This window comes from Pleurodeles waltl, chromosome 1_2 (assembly GCF_031143425.1).
Source record: "Pleurodeles waltl isolate 20211129_DDA chromosome 1_2, aPleWal1.hap1.20221129, whole genome shotgun sequence".
NCBI classification, from domain to species: Eukaryota; Metazoa; Chordata; class Amphibia; order Caudata; family Salamandridae; genus Pleurodeles; species Pleurodeles waltl.
The window spans coordinates 1,336,435,523-1,336,455,650 of NC_090437.1; the positions used below are offsets into that span (position 1 = coordinate 1,336,435,523).

The following is a 20,128-nucleotide window of genomic DNA, read 5'->3' on the forward strand; positions in this document are numbered from 1 at the left end:
TCCACATCAGGGACCGGGCCTGCAGCTCGTGCGAGCACAGCATAGATCACGGCAGCATCACTGGCTGTAACCACAGCAGGGGCCCCAGATGCAATCAAATGATACCACAGCGATAACCACACCTGCAGAGGCCATAACTAGCTCCACGGACAGCAGGGGCCACGGATGTCACACTGTGAAGGACATCAACAAATGCCTGCAAGTTACGAAGAAAACATTGATCTCACTTGTAACCACGGCAGACAAGGCATCTGCCTCAGGAGCCACAGCAGCTTTCAACACACAGGGCTACCACAGCGGCAGCGAGGTTGGTACAACGACAGTGGCCACAGTTGCCACCTGTGAGGTAAACCAAGCCAGTGAGTTGAATATATTTAGACTGCCCCAGCGAGGGCCTTGGAGTGCAGTGGGCAGGCAGGGCAGGCACTGGGCCCCGCCAGGGAGTGCTCGTCGCAGGTGAGGCGCAGCGCTGGGCATTGCCAACTAGCACTGGCAGAGCTATGGATGGAAACGGGAGGCGGGCATCAGATGTACAAAGCGCACTCCGCCTCTCTAGTTTTCTATTCCGCAGACCCGCTCTGCTCTCTGAAGTTACTCCGCATGGCACACAGTACGCTGTGGCCGTGGCCGCACCCTGCATGAGGGATGGCCGGTGGAGCTCCGTGCTCGGGATGTGCTGCTTCTGAATGAGGCCCGCTTTGTCCGCTCCCTTCTCTCCCATTTTGAAATCATACGCAGCGGTTGCGAAACCACTGATCATGAAGCCCTTTGTATTGTGTTCAGAAAGCAGCGCCGCAGCATTCCTGGGCATCAGTTACCGGCCCCTGTGAGTAAGGCTGCGGGCCTGGGGCGTGGAGAGCTGTTTGTCTCCGGAAAGTCCAACCTTGCTTCGGGCAATAGTTGTGTAACCTGTTTGTGTATGACTAGTGCTGTGGGACTGCGCCAGGGGGAGACTGCTGTGGCGCGGTTACAGGACCAGGGCTTGTGCTGTGGCGCCGCACCAGGAAGAGGCCATGGAGACTTGTGAGATTCTAGGGGGAGACCGTGCGCTGTGGGGCTGTACCAGGGAGAGGCCATGTGCTTCGGGGGGCTGTACCAGGGAGAGGCCATGTGCTTCGGGGGGGGGCTGCAGCTTGGGCGTCCCTCTGTCTGCGGGGCTGTAGCTGGGTAAGACCCTGTGCCACACGCACTTGCTAATAGCTAAATTGTTGTGTGAAAAGGTAAAATCTGGGCCCACTCACGACTTCACTGTTTCACCAACTGGTGTGATCTTAGGCAAATACAATTATTGTGTTTCAGAGTCTTCTTTCTAGCCTGCAGGCACCAGGCGGAGTGTGACTGTTTCCTCTTTAGATCTTCCTCATAGTCCTGCAGCTCCTTTTAAAGGCCTCCTGCAGTGCTGCTCTTCAAGGCGGCAGGTGATGCAGACAGTAATCATCCAAAACTCTTTTCTCCTCCTCGTGCCCTTTGTTCTTATGAGCACCCTTAATACCCACAGCTGTGAACAGGAGAAACAAAAGGGCAGAGGGCCCAGGGGACCTCCTGACTCACTTTCATTCTGTTCCCATCAGATTGGAGGATGGTCGGTACAGGGCTGTTATAAGTAGCGCCTTTGTGGGCTAATGGCCCTCTGAATAATAGATGTAAAAGGGTAAATTGTTTTGTCCCCTTGTCCCCCCCCCACCTTCGTCTCCCGTGTCCCCCACCCTCCAAAATCTGGGGGGGGATATATCCCCCGCGTCCCCCACACTTCCTACACCCATGGCTATTAGAAGGGTATATTTTTCTAAGATTTTATCTAGGTAATGAAGGGCTTGATTATAGCAACAGTGAGAAGCCATATTTCATTTTGGGCTGTTATGCCTTTCATTATTATTTGTTATCATTACATACTTCAGCATATTGAAGTATATTATCTTTTCTCTATCTTTTCTTCACTGTACTCTGAAACAGTCTACCCTATGCCACTGCTCCCTACACCACTTTTCTCCACTCTGTGCTACTCTACGCCACTGCAGTCTATGCTGTACCACTCCACTCTACACCACTCTACTCTGCAGCACTCTACACTACGCCACTGCAATCTGCTATTCTACTCTAACCATTGTACACTACACCCCTGCACTCTGCCAGTGCACTCTTCACCACTTTACTCAAAACCAATGCACTCTATGCCACTGCACTCTATGCCAATCTACTCTGCACCACAGCACTCTAGGCGACTGCACTCTATGCCACTCTACAATACACCACTGTACTCTACGACCCTCTAATCTGCAACATTGCACTTTGCCACTGAACTCCACGCCACTCTACTCTGCACCACTGCATTCAATGCCACTGTACTCTGTCCACTGCACTCTTCTGCACCGCGACACTCTAATCTACTCTACTCTACACCACTCCAATGTAGGCACTTCACTCTACTTTGAAATCATCTCCTCTACGACACTGCAATCTACGCAACTCCACTCTATTCTATGCCAGTCTAATCTACCCTGCACCACTCCAATGTACCCTGCGCCACTCCAATCTGCTCTGCACCGCTCTATGCTACTGCACTCTACAGCACTATGCTCCACTCTGCAACAATCTACTCTTCACCACTATACTGTGCTCTGCAGCAATCTACTCTATGCCACGGCACTCTATGCAGCTTTATTCTACTCTGCACCACTGTACTAAGCCACTCTTCTCTACTCTGCATCACTGCACTCTACACCAATGCATTCTATGCCACTCTACTCTACACCACTGCCCTTTATGACACTCTACTCTGCACTCTGCCACTGAACTATACTCCTCTCTGCACCGCTCAACTATATGCCACTCTACTGCACTCTACACCAATGTACTATATGCCACTACACTATATGCCACTCTCCTCTGCATAACTGCACTCTACACTAGTCTACTCTACCTTGCACCACTCCACACTACCATGCACCGCATCACTCTGACACATCACTGTGAACCACTGCAATCTATGCTGTGCCACTCCACTCTGCACCCCTCGACTCTTCACCACTCTACGCTACTACAATGTATGCTAAACCAGTGCAGTCTTCGTCAATGCACTCTACACCACTTAAGAAGTAAGAAGGTAGCCTCTTTCTAGCTTGGTTACCCCCACATTTGGCCTGTTTGCCAGTGTGTTTGAGTGTGTCTACTGGGATCCTGCTAATCAGGACCTCAGTAGTTATGCTCCCTCCCTTAAATTATGGTTGTTGCATACTGGTAACCCAGTGTTAGAAATGGGGTTTTTGGTTGGCAGTCAGGTTACCCCCTGTCCAAGCAAAAGCCCTCACTCTAGTCAGGGTAAGTCACACACAATCCAAGATTATCCTGTGCCCACCCTCTGGTAGCTTGGCACGACCAGTCAGGCTTAACTTAGAAGGCAATGTGTAAAGTATTTGTGTAATAAATCATACAATACCACCATATAGCACCACAAAAATACACCACACAGTGTTTAGAAAAATATATAATATTTATCAGGATAATTGTGGGTCAAAAAGAATAAAGTTGCAATGTGAAATTGTAGAGATCACTGAAAAGTGATATAAAGTGTCTTAAGTCTTTAAAATGTAAACAAAGTCTCTTTCAAGCACAAGTACCTGGTTTGGAGTGGAAAATCTCCTCAGAGGGCCACAAAAGAAGAGATGCGTGGAAAAGGGTGTGTGCGTCGATTTCTCCCCAGCACACACAGACTTGCGTCGTTATTTTTCACACGGGGAAGTCGTGCGTTGTTTTCCGGCGCGCCGACAGTCTTCCTGTGGATCGCAGGGATTACCAGATGTCCCGGGTCTGTGCGTGGATTTTCCTGCTTGTTTTCCGGCTGCGCGTCGTTCTGCGGGGCTGCGCGTCGAAATTATGATCTCACGGCAGGCGTCGTGTCGATTTCTCCTCTAGAGGTCGGGCGGCTTTGTCCTTGCGAAGCCGTGCGTCGAAGTTCCGGTCGTCCCGAAGGCGTCGCGTCGATCAGTGTCGGTGTGCGGCGTTTTTCTCGCCGCGGAACAAGCTGTGTGTCGAAATTTTCGGCACACGGAGCGTCCAAGTGAAAAAGAGAAGTCTTTTTGGTCCTGAGACTTCAGGGAACAGGAGGCAAGCTCTATCCAAGCCCTTGGAGAGCACTTTCACAGCCAGACAAGAGTTCAGCAAGGCAGCAGGCCAACAGCAAGGCAGCAGTCCTTTGTAGAAAGACAGGTGAGTCCTTTGAGCAGCCAGGCAGTTCTTCTTGGCAGGATGTAGTTTCTGGTTCAGGTTTCTTCTCCAGCAAGTGTCTGAGGTAGGGCAGAGGCCCTGTTTTATACCCAAATGTGCCTTTGAAGTGGGGGAGACTTCAAAGAGTGGCTAAGAAGTGCACCAGGTCCTTTCTAAAAGTGGCATTTCTAGAATAGTAATATTAAATCCAACTTCACCAGTCAGCAGGATTTTATATTACCATTCTGGCCATACTAAACATGACCTTCCTACTCCTTTCAGATCAGCAGCTACCACTTCAATACTGTATGAGGGCAGCCCCAATGTTAGCCTATGAAGGGAGCAGGCCTCACAGTAGTGCAAAATGAATTTAGGAGTTTTACACTACCAGGACATGTAAACTACACAGGTACATGTCCTGCCTTTCACCCACACAGCACCCTGCTCTAGGGGTTACCTAGGGCACACATTAGAGGTGACTTATATGTGGAGAAAGGGAAGGTTTAGGCTTGGCAAGTACTTTTAAATGCCAAGTCGAGGTGGCAGTGAAACTGCACACACAGGCCCTGCAATGGCAGGCCTGAGACAAGGAAAAGAGGCTACTCAAGTGGGTGGCACAACCAGTGCTACAGGCCCACTAGTAGCATTTAATCTACCGGCCCTATGCACATAAAGTGCACATTACTAGGGACTTATAAGTAAATTAATAGTCCAATCAGGTATGATTCAAGGTCCCCATGTTTTAGGGGAGAGAGCATATGCACTTTAGCACTGGTTAGCAGTGGTAAAGTGCGCAGAGTCTAAAAGCCAGCAAAAACAGTGTCCAAAAAGTGGAGGGAGGCAGGCAAAAAGTTAGGGGTGACTACCCTAAGGCTGTCAGGTCTAACACCCAGTATTTCACCCAAGATTGGCATACTGGTGCCCCCTTATAAGTCCCTATTATATGGTACTTGGGTACCCAGAGCATTGGGGTTCCAGGAGATCCCTATGGGCTTCAGCATTTCTTTGCCACCCATAGTGAGTCCATGCAAAGGCTTCTGCAGAACTGCCATTGCAGCCTGCGTGAAAAGGTGCATGCACTCTTTCACTGCCAGTTACACTGCACCAGGTCACTTATAAGTCACCTCTACAGCAGGCGCTCCAGCCCTGAGGGCAGGGTGCAGAGTACCTGTGTGTGAGGGCACCCCTGCACTAGCAGAGGTGCCCCCACGACCTCCAGGACCATTTTCCCAGACTTCAGGAGTGCGGGGATGCCATTTTACACGCGTGTACTGGAAATAGGTCACTCCCTATTCCCAGCTACATAATGGTAACTCCGAACATAGGTATGTTTGATATCAAACCTGTTGTAATCATACCCCAAGGCTTTTGCAAGCATTGGTTGTATGATTTCATGCACTCTGGGGGGTACCCCCAGTCCCTGCTCTGGCACGAAACTGTACAAAGGGAAGGGGAGTGACCACTCCCCTATCCATCACCACCCCAGGTGTGGTGCTCAGAGCTCCTCCAGAGGGTCCCTGAGTTTTGCCATCTTGGATTCCAAGTTGGCAGCGAACTCTGGGAGCATCTGAGTGCCCAGTGCCAGCCGGTGGTGTCAGAGCCGTCCCCATGATAGGTGCTTACCTGTTTAGCTGACCAATCCCCCTTTCAGGGCTATTTAGGGTCTCTCCTTTGGGAGGTTCTTCAGATTCAGATTGCAAGACTCCAGCAGGAATCCTCTGCATCCTTTACTTCACCTTCTCACAGAAGAAACTGCATCTGGACCCTCCAGGAACGCCACAAACTGCAACAACGAAGCAAAGACGACTTCTGCAACATTGTAACTTCAGCTCCTGCCAGCAACTGCAGCTGTTTCCGGGTTGTGCATCCTCCGAGAACAGCCTGTCTTCAGTCTGCACCAGAAGAATGAATGAATCTCCCTTTGAGTGAAGGAGTCACTCCCCTGCTTCAGCAGGCACCTCTCTGCAACAATAACAATCTGCATGGGTCCCCTCTCCTGACGACATGCATGGATCCTGCATCACCGGTAGTAGACTGAAGTGGTCCCGATGGTCCTCACGTCCTACTGTCCAACTTTGGTGGAGGTAAGAGCTTGCCTTCTCACGCAAGACAGTACCACGTGGATTTCAGTTGCCAAGGCGTGTGGCATCCTTCTATGAAATTCTTTGTGCACAATGTAGCTCCGGCCCCCAGCACTCCTTCCTGAGATGCACAGCTTCCTGAGTGGTTCTCTGGCGGTGTGGAATCCTTTGTTTTTGTGCTGCGTGTGCCTCCTTTTGCAACTCCTTTGTCTCCGTGCTGGGGGACTCCTGTGTGCGCTGGCTGGTATTCTGTGGGCTCTCTGAGTTGCTGAGAGCCCCCTCTGACTCCTCTACCTGGGTAGAGTCCACCAGGTCCCTCCTGGTCCCAGGCAGTGTCATTTTCTGCTAACCATGAGCTTTTCCTGTGCCAAGGCTTGTTGGTGGAATCCAGCGATGCAAACCAGACTGCAATCATCCATCCGGTGTGGGATATCATCTGCACCAACCACGAACCCGTTTCAATCTTCTTGGGTGCAGTACTGACTGTTGTTCTTCACCAGTGGTTCTTCTTTTGCACCTTGATTCGGTTAGCAGGGGCCCCTGTCCTCCCTGGACTCTTCTGTGCTTCTTGGACTTAGTCCCATTCTTTCACAGGTCTTTAGGTCCAGGAATCCACCCTTTGTGTCTTGAAGTATCTTCGGGTTCTTGCATTATCATCTTTCTCGTGTTCTTGTGTGTTCTAGGAAAGTTACTGTGATTTACTCCTGCTTTCCTGGGCTCTGAGGTGGGTTTTATTACTTACCTTTGGTGTTTGCTAATACTCCCAGCGCCCCTCTACACACCACACTTACCTAGGTGGGAAACTGACATTCGCATTCCACTTAGTACATAGTTTGTGTTTCCCCTAGGCCCATTTCTAACCATTGTGATTTTCACTAATTGCACTGTTTTCTAACTGTTTTTATTGCTATTTCTGCATACTAGTGTATTTAATTGGTGTATTACTTACCTCCTAAGGGAGTATAGTCTATGGTATTAATGGCATTTGTGTCACTAAAATAAAGTACCTTTATTTTTGTAACACTGAGTATTTTCTTTTATGTGTGAGTACTGTGTGACTACAGTGGTATTGCATGAGTTTTGCATGTCTCCTAGATAAGCCTTGACTACAGCCACCCCTAGAGAGCCTGGGGTCTAGACACTGCCTACGTTTCACTAGTAAGGGATAACTGGACGTTGTATAAGGTGTAAGTACCATAGGTACCCACTACAAACCAGGCCAGCCAGTAGTCTCACTAGTGTACAGCATGGCTAAAACACATTGGCAAAGGCAATAGAACTTGCATAGGCGAGACCTATTGACTTTGCCAATGCTTGTTTAAAGTTCATACCTTCTAAAGTGACTTGCAATATCCATATGTACACAGGGGGTATTTTACCCCATATAATAAATGGTCACACCACAAACTTCCCCACAAACCACTTAAAACCTTAGTGCATAGCTTCTGTCATTCCAAGCTATTAAAGAAGAGCAGAAGAAAGAAAAGCAACAGTCCATTTTCTGGTTTAAACAGCTGCATTAATTATGCTCTGTGACTTGATCTGCCTTTTACCTTGGCTGCTAGCTCTGGCAGAAGGCATTGTAATGTCAGAACTCGACTGTAATAACCCTATCATAGTCATTTTCTGATGTCTTTTCTTTATAATCAGTGAATGTCTTTTCTTTACACGCTGTGACTTGGTGCATCACAAACAGCCGTTTCTAAAGAAATTAGTGACTGCAGTTTATAGAGAGATTAGAGAATCCATGTTTATATAGCCTGTAACTCCAAGAGTTTCTTCAGTTGAAATGCTCCTAGTTATGACTGATGTGGAGCTGAGCTTCCAAATATCACACACAGGAGTAGAAGTGTTATTAGAACTATGGTTTCCGAGCACAGTTTACACCTATTGTACCTAATCGCTTTTGATCTCTCCAGTGCGGTTCCAATTGGCATGAGGCGAAGGGCATAATGGGTGTGGGGCGCAACGGGTATGTTCTTCCTTTTTACCCTCCTACCTTGATTTGCTTAGTGCATGAAGATGCAAGGTTAATCAACATGTTGTTTTCACATTTGAGCTAATTAATTTGTGAATGTAAATAACAATAAAAGATACTTTCAGACTGTGAAAACATCCCTTCCTTTCGCCCTATTTCACTTCCAATATATATGATTGTGTATATTTATCGGAGCCTGCAGTTCGTAAACAACGCGCGATTTGTATAGGGTTGATTGAAAGTCCCCAAGGCTGTCCCTGTCTCCCCCCCCCCCCCCCCCCCCAGAAATGTATTGTCTCCTACTCCCCTGGTTTTCAGTGTCTGAAAACTACCAATCCAGTGCTGTTGAATTAAACATTATCTAAACGTAGTATGTCCTTAAACCGGAGGCCGAAGTGGGCGGGGATCTACTGGGATGCCAAGCTTTTTACATTTTGCCAATGTATTTCCCATAGTTTTTGTGAATGAAACCAAACTGTGCGCAGTGAATTGCCATTTTTGGGTTGCTTTGGACTGAGGGGGTAGGAGGCGACATTCAGAGTTGTCAATGTCAAGAGGACAGGTAAGGGAGAAACTAGCCTTTCCTTCTGGGTGCCCTGGTACCGGAGAGAAATGTAAATCTGTGGAATGGTTTGATTAGAAAATCTACCTCCTACTTGGAGCCTTTAACTTACAGAATAATTTGAAGCTTCATTGCGGCAAAGTTGCTTTTTCTGAGCAGCACAATAAGGCGTTACAAGTTCTGGAGTGCCTCTCTTGAATGGAAACCTATAAAATAAGGTTTGCACTTGGTGCATTCTAATAAGTTATACTTTAACAATTAGCAAAGTAAACACAATCTTTTGCTCGTTTTATGACAGCCTAGCATACATTCTAATATGTTTTAAATCCTGGCGGCACATCTTATGTGTAATACCTTAGGCCTGAGCCTTCCAGACAGCATAGCGGTCTTGTTGGCTAAAGACATCTTGTAGACATTCTGACCGCTTCCCTGGGTATGTGGTCCGCCCACTGCTTACCATCCCTGGGATTGCGGGCCGGGCCGCCCACTGCTTACCATCCCTGGGATTGCGGGCCGGGCCGCCCACTGCTTACCATCCCTGGGATTGCGGGCCGGGCCGCCCACTGGTTACCATTTTCTTTGTAACTCGCACTTGCTTTTTCTGGCTTTCCTTTTAGGCTAGTCTCATCACAGGGAGCTTGGTGTTTACTTGTCTTTATGTGACTTCAGAGTGTTGCAAGGATTTATGTGTAATCTTGCTGAGGCTGTGAAAAGAAAAGGCTTGTTTTCTAGGATCTCCCCCACAAAATCCTTCAATGCTCCAAGGCTTGACTGACCCTCACCCCAAATATTTCCAAAGGGGGAAGTTTCTTATCCATCTGGGGATGGATTGCCAAAACACTAAATCAGCAGCCACTAACAAACTGAACGTTTGCCGCAGGAAAAGAACTGGCTTGGGCCTGTCCAATTTAAGGCTTTGGTCCTGGGACATCCATGAACCGAAGGGCAAGCTAGACGATGCAAACACTCTGAGCTGTCTTCAAAGTTTCTCGGTGATTGGCCTACAAGGAGTCCGGGCCCTGGAACCAAGTCCAATTCTGGGTTACTCGCACTCCATGCTACCTGCCATTAAGGAAGGCAAATTTGGCGGTGACAAAGGTGGCTTAGGAGGATAACTGTTCACTGCCCTAAAGGTTAGCTGCAAGGTGCTTTCATATGGAGACGACCGATTTTTAACATTTCACCTTTAATCACAGAAGAAAGGAGCAGGAATGAACTCCAATTAATATCTGTATGTCCCCAATGCAGAAGGACCAGTAGGAAATGCCCAAACTACATGTGGGTTATGTACTCCAACTTGGAAGCTCACATCCTTGTCTTTCACTAATTATTCTAACAGGGAATTTCAGTATGGATTTACTTGTTCAATCTGAAATTGAAAGTGATCGAGGCCCAGGAGCATCAGTGGCTCATTATCAAATGGTGTCAGATTAAACAAGAAAAGAGTTTCTCAATTGGCCCACCCCTGTTGGTCATTAGAGCACTTAGGTCCTAGAGCCCCAAATGTTCAGTTCAGTAGAGACGCGCCTCCATCTCTCGAATCACTCTACAAGTGGTGACTCATTAATAGATTTCACATGGGTCACTCAGTCTTTCTTGCAGATGGCACTTTCCTTTAAATTGGGCCTAAGGCCAGAAAGTGACCACCTGCCTCATGAAGTGGAATTTACCATTATTCCTACAGTGAACAAGCGTGCAGCTCAACCTGCCCGTTCCAAATATTGATATCACCTTTTAAAAAAAAAAAAAAAAAAATTGGTAATCGACCTGAATAGGCATCCTGGCCCAGGAGGCTACTCACCACCTGCAAATTTTGTTACAAACTGAAGGGTCAGCCAAAGAACAATGGGAATTATTCATTCAGTCATATACCAAGCGATTTGCAGGAAGGTTGCTACACCAAGGGGCTATTATAATGCAATCCCAAAGCTCACAAAGAAATTGCCGGTCTTGCTTGTCCTGAGACAACTAAAGAGGAAGGTTAACCAAGCGCTTAGGTTAGTTTGTTGTTTCCCCCAAAACAAGGCGTCCTTCTTGCTAACCTGACACAAAACTAAACCTTAAGCAAGCTGCCTGGGCTATCGGGAGGCAGAATCAAGCAATTCTGGGCAAAACTTGTTTGGGATGACAAAAAATAAGAATACAAGCATGTTTTGGAAACAGTAAACTCCCTCAAAAATGTAAATCCCAAATGTCTCAAAATACTCATGTATACCAGAGGCTGACTGTATGCCCTTCCTAAATGTTCACTTTAACTGCTCAAACGCATAGAACACTGCACTTAGAAGAGAAACAGCCAGACTGAGTCATCCTATTGAATTAGATCATTATCCCCCCCCTCCCCCAATTAGGACAGCTAACTTCTCACTTCAGGCGCTATTCAACGGCTGATGGTAAAGGGTAGGAAAATGGGGGCTCCTTGTCCAAATGTGGTCCCACAGGCTACCTAAAAGTCTGACCTGTCAATGGGTGGATGCCATGGTCCCTGTTTTCAAAAACGCTCTGGCAGGTGATATAATTCCATAATCCTGGAGAGGATCAATCATCTCTCCAATTTACAAAGGAGGGAATTAAGCAGGCCCAAGGAATTACATTCTGATTGCACTAATTGACAATGAAGCAAAATAGTTTGCTGGAGTTCTCCTAGAACATCTTTGTGAGTGGGCCACCCAGAACTCAGTAATTCCCTCTAATCAAACTGGGTTTACCAGCAAGACTGAAACAAACATCATGGCTTTATCGCTAGTTTTCGATTCCCCAAAGGCCACCAAACTTCCACTTTCTTTGCTTCTTTGACTTCCAAGCTACGTTGGACAGCGTCAACTGAAGCAAGCTTTGAGGGAACTCTGCAGTTGGCAAATTCCACCACAGCTTCTGGAAGCAATTGAGAATCTGTTTTCCAGTACTTTGGCCAGTATAAAAATGGGAACGGATCAAACCTCTCAATGACCAAAGGCCTAAAAGAGGGCTGTGTGTTGGCTCTCACACTTTTCAATCTCTTCTTGGCTGACCTTACAACTGCTGTCTCCTACAAACCTGCATGCACCAAGACTGGGTTCAGCCATTTTGTTGAATCTCCTTTATGCCGACTACATTGTTTATACTTACCTGAACTATGGTAGGCATGAAGCACCTGCTGAACAAAACCAAAGCTTACTCCCTGAAGAATGTGCTGCAAATGAACCACAAAGACCAAAATCATGATGTATGGCAGGAAATCCCTCAAGGGGATAGTAACCTGGAGCCTAGATGGGAGCAGGCTAGCTGGAATTGCTAGCTACAAATATCTCTGCTTCTTGTTTGACTGTAATAGCTCCTTCACAAGTTGCAGGGATGAAATAAGACAAAGGGGTCATCTTGTCTTCAGGGCTTCGGACACTCAGCCCACTGCTCGAAGTAGCTAGAGCAAAGGTGGTCCCTACTCTGGCCTATGGAAGCATTGCTTTCCATGGCAGAGACTCCTTAAGTTCTGGCCGCATCAATAGTCTTGATATAGCGATATCTTTTCAAACTCCCCCGATACACCTTGCCAGCTCAAATCAGACTAGAGTTTGATCTGCTCACTCTCCCCAGGTGTGCAGCCTTCATTAACCTTTGTCACAAAGGGGAAAAATGAGGCTAGGAACACTATCATTACATATAGGAGGAAATCTCAAAAGTACTGTTCCACAGCTCAAGAATATCTAGATGCCTCAATGGAACGGCTAGGCCTGGAGTTTATGGTCGTCAGTTGTAAACCACAAGCTCTTCAAATTAATAACCAAAAAAGTGACAAAGCAACTGTCGTTGGCAGAAGCCAAGGCAACCCGGTCATATCTGGGTAAATTCCTGAAGTATGAAAAGGAAATACTTGCTCCATCACTTGGGGATTTTTCCGCTAAATGAGCGTGAGGTCATGGCTTCGGCTCAAAGGACCGACTTTGCTGCCTATGTGGGCTTGAGCCGGGAACCATGATCTATATGTTCTGCCTGTGTAATGTCACCTTGACTGCACGCCAAAAATTGCTGCAACCGCTGTAGATACAACTGGGGATGAGAACTTGCGGTTATGTGGTCTTACGCTGTCTTAACTCAGCATATCATAGACTGATCTCTCAAACTGAGATCCTGCAGGAGTGGAGAGAGCTGTCTCTGGTATTACCATCCTGTTGGAAATGGCCTCTTTGCAGGGTCACCCCCAAATTGTTTACCTTCCTCCTCTTTTTCTGACTTATTTTTTCTGGCTTTAGGACTTTGGACACCCTACCACTGCGGTCCAGTGCTAAAGTGCATGTGCTCTCTCCCCAAAAAAGTGGTAACATTGTCTCTTACCCAATTGGCATATTTAGTTTACTTGTAAGTCCCCAGTAAAGTGCACTACATTTGCCCAAGGCTTGTAAGTTAAATGCTACTAGTGGGTCACCAGCACTGATTGTGCCCACTGCATAAGTAGCCCCTTAACCATGTCTCAAGCCTGCCACTGCAAGGCCTGTGTGTAGTTTTACTGCCACTTCGACTTTGCATTTAAATGTAATTGCCAAGCCTTAAACTCCCCTTTTTCTACATGTCACCCCTAAGTCCTGCCCTAAGGGCAGGGTGCTATGTAGGTAAGTACTTTCTGAGTGGTAGATTCTGATCTGCAAGAGGTAAACAGGTCATCTTTTGTATGGCAAGAATGGTAATAGAAAATCCTGCTTATTGGTGAGGTTGGATTTTATATTAATATTTTAGAAATGCTACTTTTAGAAAGTGAGCATTTCTCTGCACTTAAACGTCTGTGCCTTACAGCCTATCTCCAATCATTGGCTGGGCTGGTTGACAGCTGACTTGTGCATTTCATTCAGACAAACACAAGGCACTCAGTCACACCTGCATTCATCTGCAGTGGGTCTTCCTGGGCTGGAAAGGTAGCGGGCCTGATACTTAGATTTTGGAGGCTGGTGGCCTGCCCTCACACAATGGACTGCCAAAACCCTTACTGGGACCCTGGCAGACAGGACTGTACTGAAAGGGGAACTTGTGCACTTCAAAACCACTCTTTGAAGTCTCCCCCCACTTCAAAGACATTTTTGGGTATATCAACTGTGTCTCGGACTCCACCAACTCGGACACTTCTGGATCTACACCTGCATCCTTTCAAGAGGATCTACCTGGCTGCCCAAATGGCTCATCTGGACTGCTTTGCTGTGAAGGACTGCTGCCCTGCTGCCCTCTGACGTTTCTGAGGAGGACTCTGCCTTCCCCAAAAGTGCTTTCCAAGGGCTTAGATTGAGCCTGCCTCCTATTTTCTGAAGTCTCGGGCCAAAGACTTCATCTTGTCAGGAAGCTCCTTGTTTGCCAAAAATCTATGCACCGCCTGCCAAAAATTATGCACAGCCTGCCTTGTGACTGACAAATCGTTGCACAGCAAACTGGAACGACGCAGTCGAATTTCCCGGAGTGTGAAAATCAACACAGCGCCTGCTGTGCGTCCGACAATTCAACTCATCACCCTACTGAATCAATGCAACGCCTGTGACTTCTTCCAGCATGCCCAGGATCTCCCCGCATTGTCCCTGGATGTCAATACCCACACCACAGTGAGGAACCAAGACTGCTTGCCAAAAAACGGAAGCCCTCTGCAGCATGGAAAGAAATGACGCAACATCTGTGCTGCAGCGGAAAATCCAACACCTTATTTTTCCACACATCTTCTCCTCTGCGGTCTCCATGTGTGTTATTTTCTACGCAAAGTGGGTACTTTGTTTAATCAAGAGACCACTGTTGATTTCTAAGATTTAGGACTCTTTTAAACCTGCAAAAGTGACATTTCAACTTGAGCTTATTGAATCTTTATAGTTTTTTACCTTATTTAGATGAATGTCCTCTTTTTCTAAACTTGTGTGGTGTATTTTTGTGGTTTTTTTCACGGTTACTGTATGATTTATTGCACAAATACTTTACACACTGCCTTCTAAGTTATGCCTGACTGCTCAGTGCCAAGCTATCAGAGGGTAGGCACAGGATAAATTGGATTGTGTGACTTACCCTAACTAGGATTGTGGTCCCTACTTGGACAAGGGTGTATACCGCTGCCAACTAGGTATCCCATTTCTAACACATCCCTGAGCCTCAAACAAAGGCCTTCTGCTTCCTGGCCTCTGTTCGCTGCTGTGGTGCACAATCTTACTGATAACTTTTTTTTTTTCCTGCACACTTACCTTAGCTCTCGACCTCATGTCTGACTTTATAAGAAGTTTTATGGTGATACCATAGTGATTTTCGGCACTCGTACAACAAGCGTTTTTCTAAACTACAGTTTAATGGCCACTTCACAGATTTATTAACTGCAGTGAAGCACTTTAGCGTCTAGGCACACTGGCACTTTAGTTACTACAATGTTTGTTTGGATATGTTGCATATTATTGCTAACCGTTTGTTTTTTAAATACGGATTTTATAATCTGTGTAATGGTTTTAATTAACTATGCACTTCTAAATACTGCTAAAAGGTTTGATTTGTAGGAGACCGCATATTGGATGTCTGTAAATTAAGACATTTCGGAATATATCACAATTAGGAAAGCACAAATGAAGTTCTTTCTTTTGTAATTCTAAAGTGGGATGAAAACAAATATTTTAATACAATTAAAACAAATCAATACACAGATGCCATTTCCACACACCAGTTCTGAGCTGCGAAATTTTATCAGTAAACTGTTACATTTTTACAATCATTTCAACTGATTTGTCTGTAATGGCAATGTGCTACTGCACCATGCATACTGTACACTATACCACAACACCTTATGCTCCTCTGCACCCTACCTGTATATGGCCATTAAGGTTTAGCCATTCTAAACAGCAGCCATGCTGGTGGACAACATGGCTAAAACACACTGTCAAAGCCAGTAGCTCTTTCTTAGGCAAGACCTACGGGCTTTTCCAGTGTTCATTTGCAGCCCTTTGGTCTGAGCCACCATGGGGAGGTAAGGGGAAACTGCTGAAACCACTTCTGGCATTCCTGCACTTACTAAGCTTTTATGATCTTAGCCATGAGTTGGAAAGGCTGAAAGGCCACCTTTCAAGAGGGGGAGAATGACAGCCAGCTGTAGCCTGCAAGGGCCTGAGGAGAACATGTTCTTGGGGCTCTTTCTGCTAGGTAACCCATGTCTACTTTGTATGAGCCCTTTGTGACCGCTGCTAAATACATAGCGTACTCCTGTTTGGGGTTGTGGTAAGCAATGCCTCTTAGTTAACCAGACCTTCATGGACGTTGTTTGCTTCAATTCGACGTTTCTCTCCACAGACCTTCAAGATGGCATTGAATGGAGCTGTGAACGTGAAGGAGGAATGCACAGCGCAGGCGGAGGGTAACTGGCTTGAGGAGGATGACTACGTGGAGGAGGCCTATGAAAGGTATTGTCCTAGCAAGTTAACTGTGGCATGCAGAACCTAACCTGTCTGGCATTGCAAAGCATTCACCCTACAATCCGTCATCTCAAGCAGGCTGCACATGAGGAGAGGTAGCATGACTACATCTTCAGCAGCCCTTAATATCATACATGCATGCACTCTTCTGTTGTCTGCAGACCACCTCTAGATCACCATCTCTATCCCCAGTGTCCATCTCAACACTCCTAGACTTCATCTGAACCTGGAAAAGGGCTCTCCTTGCAGGCCAGAGCACAGTGACCTAAAGGAGCAGGGTACATGTAACCCAAGAGGTCCACAGCTCATTTTAGACCCTTTCATGGACTTCAAGCCATATAGCCCTGTAAATGTTTGTGTTCTTTGTAGATCCCTTGTTAATACAGTGCACATTAAAAGTGTCCTAAGAGGTTGCAGTGAGACCAGAATCGAGCAATCTGCACATCGCCATATCACAATAATTTAACATTTACCTGACTGCTGTCTGGTTCTAGAACAGTAATTTGTTTTAACATCAGTTGTACCCTACGACCACACTGCATTAAGCATCCTCCTGTCCACCTTAGATACTCGTACACAACCATGGGATCCAGTCTGTATCTAACTGCTGCTGCACAATAAATATCTACTATCCAGTCCATCCTAGGAACTCATGAATTTGCCTGCTCCCTCTGCAAACCATCACCACCTCTTATACATCATATATTCTGTATATTACTTAGTAAAACTTACCAAAATAATTGCTCCCATTCACAAACCTTACAGTGGCTTACCAGGCACACCCCACGGTAAGGGGTGGGGATCGCTGCTTTGTTGAAACACACACACCCTCACCCTCCCTATCCTCCCCTCCCCCCTCCATGGGATCGGTACATAAAGTTTTTTTTTTTTGTTTTTTTTTTTTGCTGCTTCTGGCAGAGAACTGCCTATTGCGCAAGAGAAGGAACAAAAAAAAATAAGTGCATCCAAGGGTTAAAATCTGATCCAAGAAAAAGTATTGAATATCTTGAAAGATATCCTTCTGTGTAGTAACCAGCTGATAGCCAGATGTAGCAAGGTCCCAGGAATGTGTTTGTTTTTACCAGAAGAGTGATCATGTTAGTGGCATATGTGGTCTCTGAAGTGGGATCTGAAGCCCCAGTGGGCCCAATATCAAGGGGACCTCTGACCATGTTCAGATTTTGGAGGAGACTCTAAAATATCTGCAGTGATGGTTGCTGGACTGCGTTTGGGTTAGCTGCAGGCTTATCGGCCTTACCCACCCACAGCTGACTGGTGACTGATGCATTGCTTCTAGGTTGAGACTACCATTTGGTAGGTGGAAATCAGAGGCCTCTGGATGTCTGATGGAGTCCCAGGTCCACATCTGCCTGTTGTAGCAGAAAGCTGTCTGTTTGGCCTTCCTGCCATCCATCAAAAGGATGCTAGTACAGGTGTTTACGAGCACCACAGCCATGTGGCACTGCAGCAAACGGGGCGGGGTAGGATTTGACAGTTGGACATGGCCCTCTCTGCAGAGTCACCCAACAGTTTGCCTTCAATCCTCATGTCTTTTGAATTTGTTGTTCTTGGCTTTAGGATTCTAGCACTGTTTTGAAGTGACAGTTTTTGTGCACTCTTTAAAACATGGTACATTTGGCTTACACCTGATTTGTATGTAAATGAAATATGCCAATCACTAGTGCATGGTTCTACATGCACCCTGGGCCTGTAAATTAAATACTAGTAGGCTTGCAGCACACACTCTGCCACCCACTTAAGTAGCATTCTAAAACATGTCTCACTCCTGCCACTGCAGCCTATAGCCCTGTTTTAACACTGCCAATTTGATCTGTCAAAATCGCCTTTAGCCAGACCTAAACATTTTAATATGTTACCCCTAAGGTAGGCCCTAAATCACTCGAAGGGCTGGTGCAGTGTTTTAAAAAAAGCAGAACCTGTGGTGTTCTCCCCCGCCCCCCTTACAATGTCTCACATGTTGTGGTAGTGAAAAATGCCTACATCCATTTTTGACTACTGCAAGGCCTATCTCTCCTATTGCAAGATTCTTACCTTGGGAGTACGACCCCTTAGTTTAGGGTGGTAGCACCACAGATTGTGGGTGACGGAGTGCTGCACTGACAGGAAGTCACCCTGACTGTCAGCTAGATAGCAGCACCTCACCCAAACCTAGAAAGTAAAGCTGATTTGTGGCAGCCTAGAAACCTGACACTGACTCCTCAGGGAAGTCATGGTGGACAGATTATACTAATTTCTCTGTTACACGAAGTCTCACACATGCAAAGGCAGACAGATGCAGGATATGTTTCGATATTTATTGAAGCAATTGTATCTGATAAAATGCATGCACTCAGATTAGGCAGATGAACATAATACAGTGATTGTGACCATTAGAGTAAACCATACGAATAGTCCCACCATCCTGATCTATCATAAAATCTAGTGATTCCTACCTACACTCTGTCTGAACCTGAGAGCACAGTATCATTAGCCCTTCTGCCTGTCTAAAGGAGGAGCCTCAACCCCGCCATACCTGAAAGATGGCAAGGATCTACCTTTTTGTCTGCTGGCAATCCTGGTTGGCTGGAAAGACCAGGCCAAGATCAGTGAAGCTGTCAATGAAACTGTATACAACCACAGATGCCCATGGCTGGAATGCCCTCTATCCTCCTTAGGCCTATGTGGTGTTTGTATAACAGACCATGTGTTCTAAGAACAGTCCTGACATGATGATGTCTATGGTTTGAGAGCGGACTTTGTAGCTCATGGAGTAAACTGTGTAAGGAACATGACACCCTTGAGCAGGGCACAGAGTGAAATGCGTGCAAAGGACTGATAAATATAAAACATGAACAACTATGTCTTCTCAGGTAGGCAGCGGATTTAAAATATAAAAACAAGCTGAAAAGCAAGCTGTGCTAAAATATAAAATGAATAAAATGTGTAAGTGTGTAAAAGGGCACAGGCTATGGGCCTAGTGCTAAACTAAGGGTGCCCACTCTAGGCTTTAAAGGAACCCACCACACCCTCCCCATTGACACGGTACAGGAGTGCAAGGTCAGATCTAAAATGAACTGCACTTATGTTATCTACCTGAAAGCAGACTTAAAATACACATGAGATAAATATGTCCAAGTTGACAAGCAGACCAGGCTGAATTGTGCTGTCAATTTTTGAAATGGGTTAATTTTGAAGAAATTAGAAAATTCCAAACTAGCAATCATGATCCCGCAGGAGGTCTTGAAGCACATTATTAGAGATGGAATCCAAAATTGACCCAACTTCGGCAGGCAATAAATCAACTAGCTCTTCAGACAAAGTGGAAGGAGCACATGTGATATGTCATCTCAGCCACAGTTCCATCTGAGAGGGCAGTGTTCTGGACTGTGCCAGATGCTGAAGCACCAGGAGCCACTAAATCCACAAAGGGTGGCTCATAGAAAGCATGCCACAACAACTGCAATCTCAATGGCAGGTCCAACATAAACCCTCATCAAGAACATCAGGTTTACGTCCAAAGAAGTTACAAATGACGGTGACCATTCCTGTGTAGTTCTTCCAAGAGTGATGCTTCGCAGTACTGCTTCATGCGTTCACACCACAGTTGGGCTGGTGGGAGCTCCATAATTTCTCTTCATTGAGATGGGGCACCCATTGTGAAACAAAAATAGCAACAGCTGGATACTGCAAATTAATGCCAATGCTCTCGGGAATACTCCAAAATCATTCAAAAAAAGTGAGTGGATGGGTGAAAATATAGCTCAGAGCGTATTCTGGAAAGTGCTGACAAAACCAGAGCCTACAGCCTTAAAGTGTGCAATCCCAGCAGTGTTGGGCACATTAAAGATGCAACTGAGCATTTCACCAAAATGTTTTGGGAAGTTTGTATTTAAAAGGGACTGCATCTCTGCGGAGG

General features: G+C 46.3%; 1 protein-coding gene across 3 annotated transcripts in view; it reads left to right on the forward strand.

Moving 5' to 3' along the window:
• Positions 1 to 20,128, forward strand: part of LOC138251924 (long-chain-fatty-acid--CoA ligase ACSBG2-like) — a 411,952-nt gene that overhangs the window by 92,692 nt on the left and 299,132 nt on the right. For all 3 annotated transcript variants that reach the window (XM_069205692.1, XM_069205693.1, XM_069205690.1), the window contains one exon: positions 16,091 to 16,200. In XM_069205692.1, the coding sequence (XP_069061793.1) occupies positions 16,100 to 16,200 (101 nt within the window). In that variant the 5' untranslated portion in view covers positions 16,091 to 16,099. The remainder of the gene's footprint in view (positions 1 to 16,090; positions 16,201 to 20,128) is intronic.